Source organism: Fundulus heteroclitus, chromosome 11 (assembly GCF_011125445.2).
Source record: "Fundulus heteroclitus isolate FHET01 chromosome 11, MU-UCD_Fhet_4.1, whole genome shotgun sequence".
NCBI lineage: Eukaryota > Metazoa > Chordata > Actinopteri > Cyprinodontiformes > Fundulidae > Fundulus > Fundulus heteroclitus.
The window spans coordinates 8,368,678-8,390,006 of record NC_046371.1 but is presented as its reverse complement, the minus strand read 5'-3'; the positions used below and the strand labels follow the sequence as shown (position 1 = coordinate 8,390,006).

General features: G+C 40.2%; 1 protein-coding gene across 2 annotated transcripts in view; it reads left to right on the top strand.

Moving 5' to 3' along the window:
• The window catches only part of sgcd (sarcoglycan, delta (dystrophin-associated glycoprotein)), a 224,883-nt gene that overhangs the window by 115,437 nt on the left and 88,117 nt on the right, over positions 1–21,329 (top strand). For both annotated transcript variants that reach the window (XM_012873406.3, XM_021321974.2), the window contains exon 3: positions 10,206–10,307. In XM_012873406.3, the coding sequence (XP_012728860.2) occupies positions 10,206–10,307 (102 nt within the window). The remainder of the gene's footprint in view (positions 1–10,205; positions 10,308–21,329) is intronic.

Genomic DNA, 21,329 nt, shown 5'->3' with positions numbered 1-21,329 from the left:
TTAAAATAACAGGATTTTCCAAGTCTACAGTGACAAGAATATCATTAAGACTCTTAAAAGGGGCTGTCTTGATCTAAAATTCCTCACAGATGTCACGAGTTTCTAAACTTTGGAGAGAAAAGGTAGTTTGATTACCCTGGTCTGATGACCTATCGGCTTTAAAGCAGAGAACATCACATGATCAAAATGCTAAACAACAGTAGAGCATGATGTGGATGATGGAGGGGTCTTTATCCAGATGATGAGACTCTGAGAGCAAGACAGTCTTTTCAACAAAGAATTGTAAAAATGTATCACGCAGAGCGGAGGACTTACAACTGGACTTGGTTACAATTGAAAGGACATGAAGCAAAACCTCAGGCGTGTGGTTGTTTGTATTAGCGGTCACTACAGGAAAGGGCCTAGACCTTGTTGAATCCCTCACAGGAATAATTAACGAAGTTCTGAAGGCACAGTGGCTTCAGAACTTCGAATAGGATGTTTTAATCTGTAACTTTGAGCTTCTTTTTTTTCTGGGGACAAAACAGGTAAAACACAGCAGCACAGAAAAATAAAAAACAAATGCTGTAGAGGATAAGAAGCTGTCGAATTTAGCTTCACAGACTTGGCGCGCTCGCTGTTTGTGAAAGGTTCATAAAGGGTAAAAGCGCTTTCATTAACTCTCTGTCTAAAATTATACCTGGGAGAGCAGCAGAGGTTTACAGGTCTGCAGTGCCCACAGCGATTTTCGTTACTCTCCCTGTTTTTGCTCCTGCTTCCGTTTTCATATGAACCCCTTTCCAACTAGGAATGACGTTCTGACACACTTTTCCCTTACTCTCATTCCTCTTTGTGTTTATCTATTTTACACAGTCTTATCTCATCCTGACTCCATCAGCCCCCCCCCCCCCCTTCATCTTTTGCTGCCAAACTCCCACCTCTGTCGGCTTTCTCATCCCATTGATGGATGATGCGGCACCGCATTGAGGGGCCTCAATCAGAGAATAGAGGTGTAGGGGGGGGGAGGGGGGGGAGGGGTTCGCCGGTGAAGAGCAATCTCAAAGCCAATTCTGCTGATAGCCATCACAGGGTGTTGCTACATGTCGCTGCAGCTATCAGCCGCGGGACGGCAGACAGCGTGAGCCTCTGCAACTTGCTGCTCCAGGTGGCTCTTTGCTCCAACTGTATGGGAAAACTTAGTGGCTACAAAAGGGATGGGCTGAAAAATGTATTAGTTTGGAGCCAGGCCATGTTGGCCGCAACAGGCTGATTGAAAGAGTGCTCAGTGGGATCCATTGTTGCCCGTGAACGGGGCCTCATTTTACCGTCTGAGTGCTTCTTGGCAAATGGCACACAGGTGGCCAAAGCCTTCTTTCATTTGCATCTGAAACATGAAAGCTGATTGTGTTGGTAAATGGGGGAATAAACAGAGCTCCTCTTGTGTTGCAGGCCTGTGTTTTTGGTCCTGAGTCACTTATTGGCTCACATTTACCATTTACCTTTAAACCCACCTGTCAGGAGTCCTGCATTATTCATAGTCATTAGTTTTTGGCAAAATCTAACTCCGCAAAAATTAGGGCTGAGCAATTAATCGCATTTTCAATATAATCGCGATTTTAAAAAAATGCAATTTCCAAATCGCAGAGTCTGCAATTTTTGGCTATGTAACAATTAGGGAATTAGACACGTCCATTAGGTGTTGGTAAAATGTTTAAAGTCGGTTTGCCTCCACATGGAAGGGAAGACAGTTGCAGCAGTGAGATAATCTAATTTTATTACTTGTTTTAGAGTTTATATTATCATACATATTATTAAGTACAGGTCAATCAGTTTAATACATAGACTTGCTTGTTGGTTGCACTTTATGTTCAACAAGGATTGATTTCCAAATCAACTAAAAGCTGTTCTCTTGAACAATATTCTAATTAATAGAAACATTAAAAGTTCTTGTTTTGAATAGTCCTTGTTTACAAATGTCTTTATTTAGACGCCATTTTTGTTGCTTGTGGTTAACGCAGAGAAAAGTCAAAATTGCAATTTTGGTTGAAATCTATTGTAGGCAGAACGCAATCATTTCTGCTCTGAGTTTAGATAATGCGGGTCTTTTAGCAACTAATCTGCACAGCGAGGGAACAAAATGATTTGTTGTTTGTAAATGTTTAAAAAGACATGATAAATTAAACTGGGGGAAAAAATCGCATTAAATCACAATATTAAGAAAAAAAATCTCAATTAGATTATTTTCCAAAATCGTTCAGCCCTAGCAAAAATACAACTTTAAAAATGATGGACACACATTAGCCTGGCAGCACAGATTTTGCACCTTTGCAACTAAAATAGCTTTTTTTTTAACCCAAGAACAAGAGGCAAGTCAAGATCTATTAATGAGGTATTAGTAGACGTCCTCGTGTAAATGTCTTTTCAAGCACGTTTTCACCTTGTGTGGACATTTTCCAAATGTTTTTCAACATAATTGAAGACTGAAGCTTGATATGAACTGGAAACTGCTAAAGCACCCATGTCATTGTCCACCAGGAAGCCATTTTTTTTTTACATCACCATTGATTGGAAAAGTGCTAAAAGAGAAAGCAGCCCCTCAACACCTTTAAGTTTGACTGAACAGAAACATTTTATCTTCAGACGAGGCAATAGTGGGAAGTATGTCTGAAATAGTCAGTGAGGCTTTCAAACCTTAGAGTGTCTGACATGGTGGCGGCCGCATCATGCTGTAGGCTGGCATCATTCCCATTGCCAAGTAGATGGAATAATGACAGCCTTGAAATTCCTCTACTGTGTTTCCATGAATGATCTAAATGATTGAAACTAGGAAACAATCGGGTCTACATTGGTGCCAAAAACCGCATAGAAATTAATATTTAGCTTCTGGTATAGCAGACCAAATCACTGACCTCTACCCTCTAGAATATGAATGGACCAGGTAGGGTCTGTGGCAAGATGCCAACCAGTTTAAATGAACTCCACCAATTCTGCCAAATACACCCAAACAGAATGAGACCAGAAGCTTGTTCTGCTGCAAAAACAAGGCTTATTATAAGATACATGTTTGATCACATTTAAGCATCATTAGACGTCTTCACGTTGACGTTTTTTTACACTCCGCTTTTCAACCAAGTTTCCACATTTCTCAGTAGGTTGAAGCCCGTTTTAAATCACAGCGGACAGAGTGGGTTCAGACCAAGACAGAAGCTATAAAAATAACTCTGTGAAGCTCCTCTGAAATCTGCAGCTGTCCACGCGGACGAGCCAAAGTCCTGGTGAAAAGAACGGAGCCGTTTGGTCACAGTGGGAAGAATCATCGTTTGAGGGCTGAGCTGAGGCCGTACCTCCGGTGGCAGCATCACCACCAGTGAGAGTCGTGACGTCAATCCTACTGGAAAAAAACTCGCTCTGTGACAGGAAACCAACTCATTTTGTTGAACCTCACAACCTTTTGGCAATAAAATAATCTCAGAAGTTGCCTGGTGACAGCAACAGAAACATGCGGCCACTGTGGAGCTTGCTATGTCACATTTACCCAAATATTATTGGATAGTGTATGTATTATATATTTGATCATGTATGTGACATTTTGACCCTGTGTGGATTAAAGAAAATCCAGTACGCCACCCTGAAAAGGAAGGGTTCAAATAATAACGACTGCTGCATTCACAGTTTATCTTCCAGTAACTGAAACCCTTTTATGTCTCCAAAAGCTCCTGATGGGTTGTGTTGGGCAGCAGCAGCTTCATCGCATCATTAAAGGTGTGATAACGGCCTTCAGCGGCACAGAGTGAGAACATTCAGCCGTTTCTTTTCTCACTCCTGGACGCAGCGGTTCAAACGGCTGATCCCAGAAGACCTCGTCTTGTGTAGGAGTATTCAAACACAGGTTTCACCTTTTTAAACATGCAGAGCTGTGATTAGTGTGTGGCGTGCAAAAAAGACCGACTCCTTGTAATATTTTCCTAAGAGACGTCTGTATTTGCTTTCGCCTCGGGTGGTGGCTTGATGCGTATCGAGCAGACACTCGATGAAAGGCCAGGAGCTCAGCGTTATTGACAGCAGCGAGTCCTGGCCCTCTGAAGATGTCAGCTTCAGAGGGGGAGAGAGAGGCGCAATGGATGCCGATAAGACGACAGATAGGAGTCAAGATACAGCGTTGCGTCAGTCTTTACATTTCTGCTCCTCGCTGGTCCTCTTCTTTCCTTTTTTCTATTTTTATTTTATTTTTTTTACCCTTTCTGTTTGTGCTGCAGCACACCGCTGGGCCAAATAAAATCTGCAGAACAACAGAAGGGAGCCGAGGCCCAGATGGTATTTTACAAGACGTTTTTCACCTGAGCTCGCGCTCCAAACAGAAACTGAACACAAACAGAGCCTTCAAACAGAGACCACACAGAAAAACGCAGTAAATTCACACACAAAAAGCATCAAACTTAGCAGGAGAAGAGCGTCCGTTTATTCCTAAAGCAACAGGGCTAAAGAGGCATGAAGACAGGAGAAAAAGAAAGGGCTGAGTGCCGTTTGAAGTATGGGATTTATTTCTGTTTTATCTTACAATTTTCCTGTTTGGACAGAAATGGAACATATTTATATGGAAACATGTTTAAGTTTCCAAACGTTTCCAATTTAAATAAGATGGAGCATAAATGGATGTCTATAATTGTTGATTCTTGCAACTCGTTTTGATCTTTGAGTCGCTGACAGAAAACCCACAGGTCCTGGGACTTGCAAAAAGTCTTGGACCTTCTCACACCCTGTCCAGTTACTACCGCAAACCTCGGCGCATTATGCGACAAGACGACCCATAAGAAGAGCATAATTGAAAAGTTACGTTTCGTAATAAATACCAACCTGACAGCTGTGTCGGGCATTTGTTTCCAGCTTTGCACATTTAGAGACTGAATGTTTTACCGGTTCCTCTTTGCGAAATAGCTCTGATTTCCTCCAGCAAACCTCTGAGGACTTCTGAAGGCATTTAGACGATGATAATAATGGTAAAGAGGAGACCATAATATGTTGACGGCACACTGTAAAAAAGAGAACATGTATAATTTTGTTCCTCTACATAGAGGTTCTGCATCTCTTTTGCTGATCAAATGCACTTATGCCTTTGTTTGCCATGAGAAAGTGAAAAAGTCAGAGTGGGATGAACACTTTCGCAAGACTTGATTCTCAAGACCCACAGAAACACACCATCAGTTTTCATCACAGCCACTAATTTATGCTCATAAAACAGCGACAAAAAGAAATCCATCCTAGAAAAAGAAGCTTTCTACGTCGCTCCTGGCTTCAAATGCTCCACACTCTCAAACTGAAACAGATGAGCCGTCATAGAGCGGAGAAGCCGTTGACCTACAGCCACACATTTTGAAGCTTGAGTAAGGACGAACGGCAATCTGTCCGGGCCGTAAAATGCTGACTGTCTGCATGTGGCTGAGAGTCCCAGCGTCGTCAGGGTTGGCGGTGGATTGGATTCAGAGCCGCAGAGACAGATGGATGGTCTTTATTGTCCCAGCATGGCAAATATGTAGGAACTATTCATGGCCAGCACATGGTTATGCTTCGCAGAGAAAAATAAGCCCAAAGCACATCAAGAAATGTCCACACTGTGCCGTGTTCATCTGGGCCATGAAGTTACGCGATCAAGGAGGAGGATTTTATTAGAGGCTAATGGTATCTGGTAGGAGCTGGAGAGAAGAGTTAAAGTAAGAAGGAACACCTAAGAGTATCCATGCAGGTCACACTTACCTTCAATTATTCATGGCTGCTCAGCTCAATGTACCGCCTGCAGTGATCAAAATAAAAAAAAGGTGCAAGATCAGGAGGGAAGCTAGAATACAGCAAGTTCAGCATCTGAGCAGCTTGGAGGCAAGATGTCAGATCTTTGAGCTCTTCTTGTCGTCTTCATGTTCAATCGTGACCCTCACTGCTTTTTTTTTTTTTTTTTTTTTACCAATTTATTTTATCCAAGTTAGGAAATCTACTGAAAACAACATGCTAACTAATCAGTAAAAGGTCAGTAGAAAAGTGTACTTTTATTTGCATTTAGAATATTTTTAAGTCCCCACAAGAGGATTTGTATTGTATCTACAAACACAAATAGGAGCAGTATTTCGTACTACTACTACAAGTAAGAATAAATGGCGCTACTCGTTCATCTGATGTACTAATGCATAAAAAAATCTGTGATTCCAATGACACGGCTGACCACAAGAAGAGGTGAACCTCGTCTTTATTAGGGAGACCCGGCCTGTGGTGGAGTGTGCTGGTGAGTGGTGGTCGAATTTTAGCTCCTAGGGTCCAAAGAACTTTCCAGACGCCCCCTTTATGTGAGCCCACCACCCGCAGAGAGGAACGTTGGGATCATGTGCAATGCATGTTGGGTGGCAGGCAAAAAAACATGTATTCTGCCTGCATTGCTTCAGTTTTTTGAAAACATACCTATCACTGCTCACAGTTGGCGCTCCACAAATACTGCTGAACATGCACCTGACACAAGGTATTTAGGCAAGAGCGGTTCTGGCAACAGCCAAACCAACAATCGTCTACTCCGGAGAGAGACGCCTTATTCTTAACAGCAGAGAAGACATTTGTACTCCTCTGGAGTCCAGTGCTGGTGTCCTTTACACCACGGTGACGTTGTGCTTGGTGATATAAGAGTAAGATGAAGCTGCTCAGGCATGTAGACATGTTCCAGGAAGCTCTTCACTCTCTCTTGAGTTTTGTTGCTGACTCTGCACAAAACTTGGCACCTTTTGTGGCTCACCACCTGCTGACCTACAGCAGCTCTGTGATTTGACATCGCTTTGCACTGGTTTTCGTTTGGTTCCCAATAATTCTCCATTTGTTTTTTAACACAACAAACAGCTGACTAGAACATTTAGCAGCGAGGGAAATTTTATTGCTGGATTTACTGTGCAAGTGGAACAGTAGCTGCACCGTCCCTTACTCAAACATGTACCGTGGTGAGGAAACAGATCTCGAAAATGAGCAGGTATGAACCAAGAGCGCCAGTGTCCAGGCCTTGATCTTCTAAATATTTTTATTTTTGTTATTTCCCATTTAATCAGGCAGTTCCCATTGAGCTACAATCTCTCTCCTGCCAGAAAGTGCTGCTCCAGCCTGTCTTAAAGGTGTAGTGGATGATCTTCTTCAGCTTCAGGTTCCAGGGGGATCATCTCATCTATTGGTCGTCCTACATGACAATCATTGTGACGTGCTCATATAGCGCCAATATGCATGCTCATTTCTTGTTAGTTTGCACTTGCTGCGCATTCTCACTTCTAGTGTTTCTTTATCCGGTTAGCTTAGCGGTTAGCTTCGATGTTAGCCGTTCATTGTAGCTCCGCTGCTCTCACCGTGTACTTTGAACATGGCTGAGAGTCACAAGAAGCAAACGGTCTTATAAGTTTATGAAATAATAGAAAAGGTCTCAGAGGAAAGAAATAAGACCAGAGTGTATTTGGGAGATTCTTTCACATGAGGAGCGTAACAGCATGGTAACATGGTCTTACGCATCCCCAGTTATTCAAAAAGTGACATGGGCGCTTCATACCTTCATTTCCAGAAAGATTATCCACTTCACTTTTAACATTGGTGAATTAGTTGACTGCTTCCAGTGATGGAGCTCATCTGCATGTGATTCTCATTGGTTTTCATCAACTTTGGGGGTATTGAGTTGCAGGAACAGCAGCTTGACATCTCCTGGTTTTCCCGCCTGGGAATAATTCAATTTTTCAGGACTCTCCCACTCTGCTGCCACAGGAGTACCAGAATTTTCATCTATTTCATGCTGCGTGTGTGTGTGTGTGTGTGGGGGGGGGGGGGGGGGGGGGGGGGGGGATTACTTTCAGGGTGTTTGCAAATCATTCTCGTTTCTGGGATTTCAGGTAGTCTTGATCTCCTTTTGTTGGTTAGAACTTGAGGGATCAAAGTTCTGTGGGAAGACAGGAGAGAATCACAGGAGGAGATGGGTCCCGTTTTACTTCCTCCTCCGTCTCCTTTAATACATGTTCGGAATCATTTTAAATAATACAGTGGATATCACATCAAAATCAGATTAGGAAGCTGCTCTTTGTGTCCTCTATCACCAGAGGTCCTCTCATTACTGCCTGTTCAGTCCCATTCACCTTTAACCTGTACGATCCTGCAAATACCTCAGAACTGTTATGCGGAGAATAAACTTCCCATCCTCTTTTTTTCCCCCTCCTCTGTTATTTATGCAGATGTATGAAATTATTTCAGCACCTGCTGAGGGCTCGAAAAAATGCAATTTTCCAAACACAGCATGCAGAAGGTTTTGGTGTTTTTGTTCAGCTAATCTAAAATTGTCCTTAAAGGCGTCTGTTTGGAAATATTAACATAATCAAAAACAGAAAGTTTGAAGGAAATTCAAGCTGCTAACGTTTGTTGTTGAGCTCAGTGAGCATTTGAAAGCAATTCCACATGCCTTAATTGGTTTGGAAATTGTAAGTTACCACCCAGAGTAAATTGAGACAGATTGGGATGTAATTTGGTGTAAATGCAGATCAGAGATGGGTCTGTAGCAGTCTGACGTCTCAGTCAGAGAAGGGTTATGATTTCATTGGAGTGTGATAGGTAGATTATTTTGGGTTTGCATGAGGGACGGTGGATATATCGCCCACACATTGTGGAGCGTGGCAGAGATAATTGCAGAAAACCAACTGTATACTCATTTAAACATAAGCTGCACAATGTATAGCATTGTAATATCAGTGCAATATTGCAATTGTAAACAAAAACTCTGGTGCAAAATATGGTCGCCTGTTGTAGTTAAAGTGCCACAAATGTTTGCATGCCTGTATTAACAGTATATTTGTGTTGTTACTATTGTTAGCGTAGTACTATGTACAACAGAAAGTGATGTGACAAGGCTGAACATCATATTTCAAAATTAAAAGAATTAAGAACAAAATGAAAAAAAGTTTATGAAAAATAAATTAATTGTATGTATGAGTTCAGGGTTTACCCCAGAAAATGGGCTGATCCTGGCAGTAGGCGTCGTTGTTGTTGCCCCCCACACCCCTCCCCCCAAGGGTTGCTGGTCTAAGGGGAGCGCTACGTGTGCGTTGAGCTATTAACAGCTAGCGTGTTAGCTATTTTGTTGAAAGTGTTCTCCTGGACGGGATCTTTACTCACTGTTTTATGTCGATCTCAAACATTGACGCATTTAAGATAAAGAGACCGCGCCTAGCCTGGCGGGGGGCTGAGTAAAAGTAATAAGTTGGGGGAAAGCCTGAAGATTAGATGGATTGTTGTCAAAGAAAAAGAACAATTTTCATCTCCCTGTATGTTTAAGACTATTAAAGAACTATATGTACATATTTCCTAATTCCTTTGGGCGTTTGATATTTCTGCTTCCCTGCTTGAGAAAATATAGCAAATAGAGTATGATCTCTGTGCTTCACATTTCAAAATTCAATGATTTTCTAAATTTCTTGACACTTGTTTTTCTTCTTTTAAAAGAAAAGAAAGAAAGAAAAAAAACTACTTCTCAGAATGAACCGCTTGGTTTATCCAGAACGAGCTTTGAATTTAGCCATCAGAGTCTTCTGGGTCTTCTGTTGGTATTTGGAGATCACCGATCATTAAATCCAGACAACGCTCAAAATCCAAAGCATCACACCAACTGTCTGTCTTTATAAAAGAAATATGGCCTTAAAAATGTACATATATATGTAGATTTTTATTTTTTTATTTTTTTTCCCCATGTTTATTTATGCTTTAACATGTGGCACAATGTACAGACAGAGCAACAGTTATACAGTTAACAATTTACCTTTGGCATACAAACATATTTGGGCTAGAACAAACCCAAATAAACCCACATACAAACACACACTCAATACACACAAAAAAAAAAAATAGATAAAGAAATAAGCAAATGATCAAGTCAAGGCAAGCACAATGAGATACCGGGGACAGATATATATATATATATATATATATATATATATATATATATATATATAAATAAAAAATAAAATAAATAAGTAGAAGTAAAAAGGTCCACAGTATTAGAATTATGTAAATGTTTTTCTATGTGTAGATTTTTTAATTTAAAAGGGAAATGTGTTGAGACCTTATTGTTTTATTTGCTAGCGAAGTTGTCCAGTTATGTTAAACCTAACATTTTATTATCAGATTGGGGAAGGGATGTCTGTAAAAGGAAACTAAACATTACTGTTTCTTGTTCCTGACAGGACGGCATGGGCAACCTGAGAATAACAGAAAAGGGCCTGAAACTGGAGGGAGACTCCGAGTTCCTCCAACCCCTCTATGCCAAAGAAATCCGGTCCAGTCCAGTAAGTAACTCACGTGTTTTTAGACATGAAAGCCGAGCAGACAGGGCTTATATTGTCAGCTGCTATAATGACGTCTTTGTTGTTCAGACTTTAGGAGGTCCACATTAATTCATTGCAACCCAGAGAAAAAGACGCATAACAAGCCAATAATTCAGCATGTGGCAGGAACTTGACAGCCTAGCTTTCACGCAATATTTCTGAGTTTGTCTTTGTTTAGTTTCCGTGGCTTCACCCTAAAGTTGATATTTTTCTCTCTTGGGTTTTAGTCATTGAGATTTTTTGATATATTGTTGTTTTATGGTTCATAATTTTAACGCTACAGGTTTGTTTCTGCAAAAATTGTCTTGGTTCCTTTTGGATTTCTCTTTATTTCTTTTAGATTTGTTATTTTACACATGTTCTCACTTGTAAAATTTAGAACAAGCCAACGCTTTGTTTGAATGCATGTATCCAGAGGGGGAAATGCTTTTAAGATTGGGAAACCCAGAAGAACAAACGTCTCCATATCCACCGTTGGACCCTTAAGTGAAAAGTTTAAAATAAGGCTGCACAACTTCAGACAATCTTGCAATAACATTGGTAATATTGCGATGAAAATATCAGTCGCTATATGTGCCTATCTTCTTCTTTCTTCTTCACTTCCATCACTTTGTGACCATTAGCATTCTGGACAAAGTCATTTGTCTGGTTTGAGCATCTGCGTCTGTTATGCTCTGTCCAACTGCTTAAACATTGCATTAGCATTTACAGTGCAAGTTCGTAACACTATTAATATACCAGCCAGCTCATGATGATGATATATTCACAATATATTGTGAAGCCCTGGTTTAAAACCACTAGCTGTGATAAACAAGGCTGGACAACAACCCCGGTATACATGCCAACTGGTTGTAAGGGACTTACAACCAGTTGGCATGTAACTGAACAAAAGATGTTTTGCAGCTTGTCAAAACATCTTGTTTTGGTCTACAGTCAGTGCTCGAGCACCACCTAGTGGTGAAATAACGCTTATTGCTCCTTTAAATTTAGACTGACTTAGGTCCACTCAAACCTCTTTTTTTTCTCACCAGCGTTAATTTTATTTATTTATTTATTAATTTATTTATTCTTGCCTACTCTTCTTCTTCCTTCATAACTTCTGCAGCACCGTTAGCGTAGGTATTACGATGCCTGTTGCGTTTCCTCTGGCTTCATGCAGTTTCATCTTTATGCTCAGTCCTTTCTGTGTGCATAGAGTGTTTGGCTCCATGTGGATGTATCCTGAGTTGCCAGATCTAAATCCTGCAGAGAGCCAGCAGGGAGAGTTTAAGAGAGGAGAATGTAAGAATCCAGCATTCTGGACGATCTAGAAAGATCGCTCAAAAAGAGGAATGATCCGGGATCCGTCTATGGATTCTTCACCCTTGCAAAGTAATATAGAAGAAGACGTGAGCGCGACCCTATTGGCAAAAGAGGGTTGCACAAAGTATTAATACTTAATAAATGTGCAAGGTGTTGTGTATATATAATAAGGCCTGCCTCCAGTGGCTCTCATTGTGTTAGAAAAGTGCATTCTGATTTAAAAAGCAGTGGGAGGACTGTCAGTGATTTATTCATGTTGTTACTGACAATGTGAAATATTCCTTTTTAATGATCTTAACATTAAAGGTGCGAATTAAAGACATCTTATCCGGTAGTGTGAGGTCAACTATAAGAACAGGCCGACGTTTTCCTTCATAACTAACTAATAAATTGTATGAGAAATCCATCTTTCCTTCAATAGGAAGATAAGACGCAGGTTTGGTTTCGTGTCCTCAGACACAGTTCAGGCGGGCCGGGCCGTGCTGCAGTCCAACCACGTTTCATCCGAGGGTCATGACACGACATTTCCTGTTGAATATCACATCATAGGAATCTCTGATCAATACGACAACCGTCCTCAGCTGCTCCATCAGCCTCTGCATGTGTGCACGCAAATGCTTGATTCGCGGTTTTAGGGCCTTGGCTCTGTTGTTGGTTTTCACGGCAAGGCGCGGTTTTCCTTCCTGCTGTTCCTTACAACAACTACAGGAGGAACACGCGACCCCCGAGATGATTGGAAGAGATGGGGGGGCAGATAAAGAGCGAGGCCCAATCTCCCTCCGTCTCTTCTGTAATAATCTCCGCGTGCAGGTAGTGGACAGAGGGCTTGATAATGCAGGAGAGGCGCGCTTTATCTCTGTTGTCTGGGAGCTAACGTGAGCTGAGAGAGGGAGAGAATGACGGATGGAGACACGGCAGCAGAGGGGGAACATAGCGGAGTAAAGAAACAATGGAGAAGAAGAAGAGGTGGTGATAGAGACAGAAGCAGGGAGACAGATGGCGGAGGACTGAATTAGAACGAGAGAGATGTGAAGCAGGCGACTCTGATTTGACAGAGCAACTAAATCATGCACAACATCTTCGCAGCGAAATTGAAATTAAGTCCAGAGTTCTCCAGGAAGCAGATATAGATAACACGGATAATCTCCCCCGTGCACAATTTGGCACCCTGCACAGGCGGTTTGATTTGGCTCAGGCCAACATGTGAGCATATCTATCAACATGTGATAAATACAGAACATTAGCTGGCAGGTACATTAAAGATGGCTGGAAACTGTTTTAGTCCCCCTCATAAAATATACATATTTATTGCTGCCAGAAGAGTATTGGAAGTGGAGATGATGTCTGCTCCTATTAAACTGAGAGGGGAGATGAATATAAAATCACACTAAGAATAGAAAAATGAAAAGGGGTGTGTAAAAAGCAAAGCAGCTGAGGTGACTGGAGTTACATGGTAAAAGGTAAAGTTCAGGACTGGAACAAGTGACAAAGAATCAAAAAGGGGATTTTCTACAAAACCTCCTGGACTTTTCGGAGCTTTGTCATTATTTTAGTATCTAATTGGATACTAAAATAATCTTATACTGTATATCTCTTATACTGTAATAATTGATTTGCAGTTTTTACACTCTTTCAGCCCTTTCACATCTCATCACATTACTGACATGCTGGTGTAATTTTCCTGAACGTTCAGGAGGCAGATCAGGTGCACAAAGACATAAAAGGTGCCTTGGTCTTGCTTTGCCCGTCTGGATACTATTTTTGTCGGTTTTTCTTTGCAAAATAGCTCAAACACGGATTGAGAGTGGCCAGTTTTTAAATCTTGCCACAACATTTCAGTTGGATTTGGATCTGGACTTTGACTAGGCCATTCTAACAGATCAGTGGGCTTTGGGGAAAAAAAGCACAGCAGGATACTGCCACCACTATTTTTCACAAGCGTGTTCATTGATGTTAGTTTCCTGCCAAATACACTAAAAAGTTACGTTTTGGTTTCATCTGACCACGGCGCCCTGTCCAGAATTTTTCTTCTGACCTTCATACGCCTTGTGGCAAATTACAAACCGGACCTCTTTGATCTATTTTAACAGTGGCTTTCTTCTTCCCACTCTTCCATAAAGGCCAGATTTGTGGAGTGGATAACTAATAGTTGTCCTGTCAACAGATTCTCCCACCTGAGCTGCGCCTTACTGCAGCTCATCCAGAGTTATCACAGTTTTATCAGCACATCATCTCTTTTCCAGGAACCTTAACAGTTTTCTTTGGCCGTATTGCCACTACATTTATCAGGATCTTTAGGAATCACCACGGTAGAAATTTACCCCACAAATAGGCCTGGGAGGGGAGGTAGTGCTTTTTAATTTATCGGGAACTTTTCTTTTGCTTGGAGAGAGTGCTCAGCATTTTCAGCTGACTGAAACTCCTTGATTGAGTTCTAGTTTCAGGTTTTAAACCTTTTATGTTCTGAGGTGTAAAGAAAGAAAATGTATCATTATCAGGTTTTTAAGAGACTTGAATGTGTTGTCCATGCTCTTTTAAAACACATCTCTAGTTTTAACAGCATCTTTCTTCTAAAGTGATTATAGTACAGTTTCACAGGGTAAATGCTGTGTAATAAGGACGGGTTTACGGCTAGAATAGATTTTAATCCGGCTTGTAGCTGACCCTCTTATTTGCTCTCCCTTCTGTCACTTTTAAAGCCAGAGAACACGGATAAATTCAGGATAAACAGATATATATATATTTTTTTTTTTTTTTACAATATTTCACAGTAAAGATCAAATGTTAAAATGTGGTTTCTGGTGTGTTTCAAAAAGTGGCCAGTATAGAACTGGATGGAGACTTGGTTTTATTTTGTCAAATCAAAATTAAAATCCTCATACAAACATTGAAAAGGCAGCTTTTGGGAAAAATGCTGATATAAAAACTTTTGTTCTTGAACTCTCCGTTCTTTCTCCATCGTCATTGTTGCTAAATGAGAAACTGCATTGTTCCCCAGCAGCAGTCTTTAGTTCTAGTGAGGAGTCCTCATGCTCTGCTTTGTGGTCACTTTTTAATGTTTTGCAGCAGAATGGAGAACCCTGCACCTTAGTTCTGTACATTGATGGTCTGCACATGTCAAGGTTTCAGACAACTAAATATACAAATCATGTGCACCATACTGTGAAGTGAGCAATATGAGCCGGGACTGATGTTACACCCTAGTTTAGGGTGTAACATCCTAGTTACAGTGTTAGTTCTAGTTCAGTGGTACCCAAACATGGTCCTCAAGTACTCCTGTCCAGCATGACCGACGAACACGGGGATGTTTTACTCACTGTTTTAAAGAGATACAAACTTTCAGAATTGCTGATAATTGGTATAAATGTGCAAATTTTACCACATTGTATGTGCAGCAGCCATTCTGCTTCCTAACTGGGTGGTCTGGGGAGCTCTCAGTGTTTATTTTTGGCAGGGAACTTCAGATTGCAAAGATAGCACAGCATTAGCCTGTGTTCTTTGAAAATATTTTCCCCCTTTTTGCTTTTATTGATTTTCAGAATTTTTTTCCTACTTGCTCTTTGAACTGCAAGTTCTTAAAAAAAAAGGTTTTAAGATGCATTTTTTTTTTTCTTTTTTGCTCAGAGCCTACTCACTAAAACTACTTTATTTTCATTTACTTGAAAAAAGGACACAATAATAGACGCAGCAGGTGTTGATGTAAATATCCAGCACATCATCTAATTGTTCCACAGCAGGTAACATGTAACAGTTACAATAAATAGATTTGTGGAAACAAACTGAAAATGTGCAGTGAGGTTTAAAGCAATATCACAGGAAGTCAGGGGTCTAACAAAATAGATGTTTGCTATGTTTGGAGTAGATCTACCTCTAAGAATCTTTTACTTTATATTTATATATTCTCTGCTTTCAGCACTGGAGCTTTCCTGCTGGGTGTGATATGGTCTCACATATAATCAGCAAATAGAAAAGGATCAGCAACATCCACTAACAAAAACACTGCCCAAAGAGTCTAAACACAGATGATTGTTTGTAGCCTGGAAGAGATATTAGAAATATATAGTATGCATGCACTTACGGGTGAAATTTTGTTTAAAGAAATAGGCCAGAAATGCTCCCAGTGTGTATTCCTCTCTCACAGAAGATATTCGTATAAAAGTCACAAAAATAAAATAAAGTAAAAAGATCTCCCCTTACTTTCTGCCTGAGCTGAGCGCAGCCGCGGGTAATGAGAGCTAACGAATGAGCAATGAGCTGTCAGCACAATGAGGTTCACACACTAAAGAATGAGAACTGAGAGAAATATAGAGAAAACTTTTTTTATTCAGGACCACACTGCAAATATCGAGGAAGTGTGAATTTAAAATTATTTCTCACAGTCTCACCTGACTGCATGTTTCTACAAACCCTCCAACCTAGTTATTTTGAGAGAAATTATTTGCTATAGGGGGAAACTTATAAAGTTGAAGTTTATATCTACTCATTATAGACATTAAAAGGTTGATTAATTCTGTACCTGAACTGTTCTTTACATTTATTATATAAATTATAAAGCTGAAAGGCTTTAAAAACAGCAATCAGATGCACGGGTTTGGATTTGTTGTGAATTTTCAGAAATTCTCAGGTGGTAATATTATTTTGCATTTATTTTACTCAATTCCTTTTAGAATTAATGTAATTATTATAAGATGATTACATTGCTACCACCGACATGTTGTTCTGTCTGGATATTTATAACTCCTGTTGGCAGAATGTCTAGAGTTCACTTTAAATACTCAGTCCGCTGGCACAGATTTGGTTTTGTTTACAAAGTCCACAAATTGTCAATAGGATTTTTTGTGCTGAATAATTGGACTTATTTATTTAGCCCAATTTAAGACAATAAGGAAATTTTTCACGTTTAATTAGAAAAAAAAATCCTATGCTTTCCGAAGACGTTGCTGCAGTATTGAAAGTGCTTTTAGTGTCAGTGTGGAGTTTACTGCATTACATTCTTCAGAATAAATGAGTCAAACACAGCTATATGACAGGATTAACACTGATCATTAAACTATGAATAATGAATATTCCTGGGTTATTTTAAGATGTGTTATTTTTAACTGCCTTACCAGCTGTAGGAACGTTTATATAGACGAGGACAGGCAGGCTTGGTAGTCAGGAAGCAATCCAGATCGGTACACAGGCGGGCAAGGGTAAACAGACAGGGATCAGGCAAGATCAGATAATCCAGAAACTGGTATGGTCAAGAACATAGGTAATCAGTCAGGAACAGGCAGTAAAAACAAGTTTGCAGGGATCAGACTGGCTCAGATGTCAAGGTAAATCGGGTCGGTGTCTACAGGGCTATCAGAAAACAAGAACGCTGGATATGACTGACCGTAAGGCTCGCAATGATCTGGCGATGAACAGAGGAGTGAGGCAGGCATAAATAGTAAACAGGTGAACAGAGTAGGAAACTAATTACTAGGAACAGGTGGAACTAATCAGAGGAAGGGTGGTGGCTGAAAGTAAACCGAAGCTGATTGGATGGTGACTGGTGACAGGGGAGTGACATGCTGACAGACTGAGTAGTGACTGAGAAGTGAGTAGGCTTATAACTGGCAGGAGACTGAGAACTGAACTGATTAAAGGCTGATGACTGAGAAGTGATCTGAGCAGGTTGATACAGGCTGGTTCAAAAACATTATTTTGAGAGACTAGTGGGATGTTGTGAGAAGATCCTGTATTTTGATAAAGTAGGAGTTTATTGAGACTAAATAATATATCTAGCAGACCCTTCGAGGTAAGCAGAGCAGTGTTTGAAGACAAAGAGGTCGAGGCTCAGGATTTGGTTCACTTTGTTCACCCAAATGTGCCAAACCTTCAACATTTACCTGTTGGGGTGAGGTTGAGGAATTTGAAGGTAATCCTGCTCCTTCGTGATTACATTCACTTGATACAGCATCAGAAAGCCATGCAGCATGATGCCACCAGGATGATTGACTCTTGCTACAGTGGTCTTAGGTGTGAAAGCCTCACCTTGACTCCTCTAGACCTCTATTATGTCGTTGTGGCCAAACAGTTTAATCTTTGTTGTTTTCTTACCAGAAGAAGGTGTGGATTTCTAAGCCGTATCACCTTTCCTGGTCAGCCTTCTCTTCATACCTTTACTGTGGACAATGTTGTGGGTCATCTAGCATTTGAGAGTTTATGGAAGGCTGCACCTTATCAGATTGTTCTTGAACATCCTAATCAATTAGTGTTTCTGAGGGTGACCACATGGGTCTCTTTTCAGACTGACCCATCTGGACAATCTTAAATTAACTATAATCGGTTGAACTGATGGTCTTGGAGTGTGTGGGTATTTAAACCCACTATTATCTAGACAAAGCAGGCAGCACTAGGAGGATGATCTTCCTTGATTTCTCCAGAGCATTTAACGCAGCTTAGTCCATTTACCTTTGTCAGAGACTCCAGAAGACTCAGGTGGAGGCCTCAACCATTGTCTAAATCAGAGACTACCTGACAAACAGACCACAGTTTGTGAGACTGTGGGGCATTAGTCTACCCAGGTGGTCAGCAGCAGAGGAGCACCACAAGGATCTGTATTTTCACCGTTCTTTTTCACCCTTTACCCCTGAGTCCTGTCTGCAGAAATACTCAGATGACTGCAGCGGTCAGGTATATCAGAGATGGACAAGAAGCTGAGCCCAGAGAGACTGCTCTGGAACCGCTGGAGATAACTTTTTCAACAAAGATGTTTCATAAAATCAAAGAGCATCATGGAGAACACTGAGCATCTTCTTCATCAGACTGTCAGATAACAAAGTGTCTTAAGTCAGAGGCTTTTATGAATCCACAGTAATACTGACCTCTATATGAGATGTTTCCTGCACAAAACCATCAGCATCTAAATCAACTTTGAAGAAACTCATATGAGTAACAACAACATTTATTTTTACTTTGCAGATAATAGTTGTTTTTTTTCAACCAAATATAAAAATGGAACAAAAGAAAATCAGGATCATCCACCCGCCTTAGATTGCAGCATTGCAGAACCTTCAGCACCACCATAAAATAAAGTTAGAGTGACTGACTGACTTATATCGACTTATACGGACTTAGGTGAATGCAAGCCAGTATTTGAGCCTGCATGGATATTTACGGAACCTGTATGGATATATTTTGACCATGTGAGGATAGGAGAAAATCTGCAATAAATCCAAACTTGTGCATCTGTTTTTAAAAACATGGAGGCTATAATCGGTCACATCGTTCCACCTTATTTCAATAAATCATCAAAAGCTCAGAGTTAATATGACCGTCATTCCCATTTTGAGTAAACTATCTCTCTATCTGCATATCAGAGCGTTTTGTGAAACCTCCTTAAATGACTGCAGGTCCTCCGCAGCTTCTTGTTCTCCGTTCTGCGCTCCTCACATTGTTCCTGGGGTAACTTCCTGCTTGTGTATCACACTTTAGGTGTATTTACTGTTGAAACTTCAATAAGTTTAATGTTATCAGTAACACACACACACACACACACACACACACACAGTAACACGCACACACACACACACACACACACACACACACACACACACACACACAGACAGACAAAGCCAATCCCTTCTTGGGCTGTGAGCGGAGCACAGTGGTCAGGCCGTTATCTCTAATTAGGAAGTTGAGTGAGGCGTGAAGATTAACCAGAGAGAGTCCGACGTGGTCAGCATTCAAGATCACTCAAAGTACCCTGGGAAAACGAAGTTATCAAAAGCTGCGAGAGGATGAAGTCTTTGCTGGGTATGACTGTGAAGTTGCACTTTTGTAACTCGCTTCTTTCTGTAGGTATATTTGTACTTTAATGATCTTACAGCTCAAAGGCTGAAGCGCCAGGCCTCAGCAAACGCAGAATGCAATTAAATGACCCAGGAGGAAGTATCACACCAGGCCCAGAGAGGGTAATAACCGCTGCTTCTCATCAGCTCAGAAAAACTGCTGATATCGAGCTGCAGAAACACGTCAAACTTCCAGATTTCCCTGGAATGTTCTAAGGTGGATTTCATCAACTGTCCGTCAGGCTTTGTGGAGCTTTTTCAGAGTTCGTCTGTGGACATCGGCTTCTTCTTCTAACCATTTTCACTAAAGTGTGTTCTCTGAAATGGAGAAAAGGGAAATATGTTTCAACATTGCTCAGTGCTGGTTCTTCAACAGAATGGACTCTCATGTTGAACCATTAAAGGACTGGTTCTAGTGCCATCCCTGATTTAGCACTGCACTTTGGTGGTTCGCATTAAATTCTATCATAAATAAATGTAACCATATTAAGTGATTTAACAATAATAAAGCAAAATTAAATATAATACATAATCAAAGGGGGGAGGAGTACAGGTAATCCCAGTTTTGTGCATTGTTTTCTTTTTTATCACTTGTTAAAGTTTCAGATTCCAAAGAAAATAATTATGTCCTGTAATATTCATCTTCTACGTGATTCTGGACTTAACTTAAAGTTTGAATGCAGCAAAAAATCAGCAACAACTAGAGATTTAAGAATCTCCTTTTTTAAATATCAGACCAGCTCTGCTGCTTTGTTTGCTCTTTAATTCCTGCCTGTCTTATCCATCTGAAAGCCAACGAAAATCCAATTTCTGTCTCAAAGGGAGGGTTGTTCTTTCCACCTCTGAATCTTCCTGATAATCTTCATCCAGTTATTTATTTTTTTCAGAGAATCTGGCTCAAATTATTATTGTTTAATTCGCAGGAGTCTCTGATCACTTCCATCGCATAACCTTGACACAAAGACGTGCGACTCGGTAGGATCTGATAGGGAACCCTCAAAATGTTTCCCTAAGTTGGCTCATTTTAATGGCAGTTCCATAAAATAAAGTATATGTTTTGTCAATTGAAGGTTTTATTTAAATTTTCAACTGTATTGTGCAATTACTCATGTTTTTAAGTTATTTAATGTTTATTATATACCTCTCGGTCTGTTAGGTATTGTCCGATGGATATTAGCTCAATCAGCTGATATTAGGGCAATAGTTGAAAGGATGATTCATGCACTGGCTGCACACATGGAAAAAATAATCAAAACTTCTCTTCAAGTATAATTTATTAACAGAAATAAATGCTTATCCAGGGAACATTGTTATATAACGGTGTTCCCTGGATTGTTTGTCTAAATTTTCACTATATTTAAATCAACAAATCCTCTTTACTAGGCTAGTGAAACTTAACTAAAACTACTAAGCAAAATTCAACTTAAAGAAACTAAGGAACTATGTACACATAAAAGGACGAATAAAGATATTTGTAAACTGTCACCATAAGAATATTTCAGTGAATCTTGGGTTCATTGCAGATCTAACTTAGAGAACCAAAGTTCATCTTAAAGAATATGAAACAAATTATTTGAGGAAATAACATTTTAAAGAATGATATGCTAAATAAAAATCCATAACTTTTAGGACACTTGATTGTATTAATGTAATTATTTCCCCAGGAAATAATTAAGACTCAAATTGGTAACTTAAGAAGCTAAAGGGCGCTGTAAGCCGACGATCAACTGGAAATTATGTGTGTCGGGGCACATCAGGTCCATGTCACCATTAGCTTGATGAGTTAATCTTAAATTACACAAAACACTATTAAATCAAGACTAATGTTCCCAATTAATGTAGTACTAATGCTCAAGGCACTATA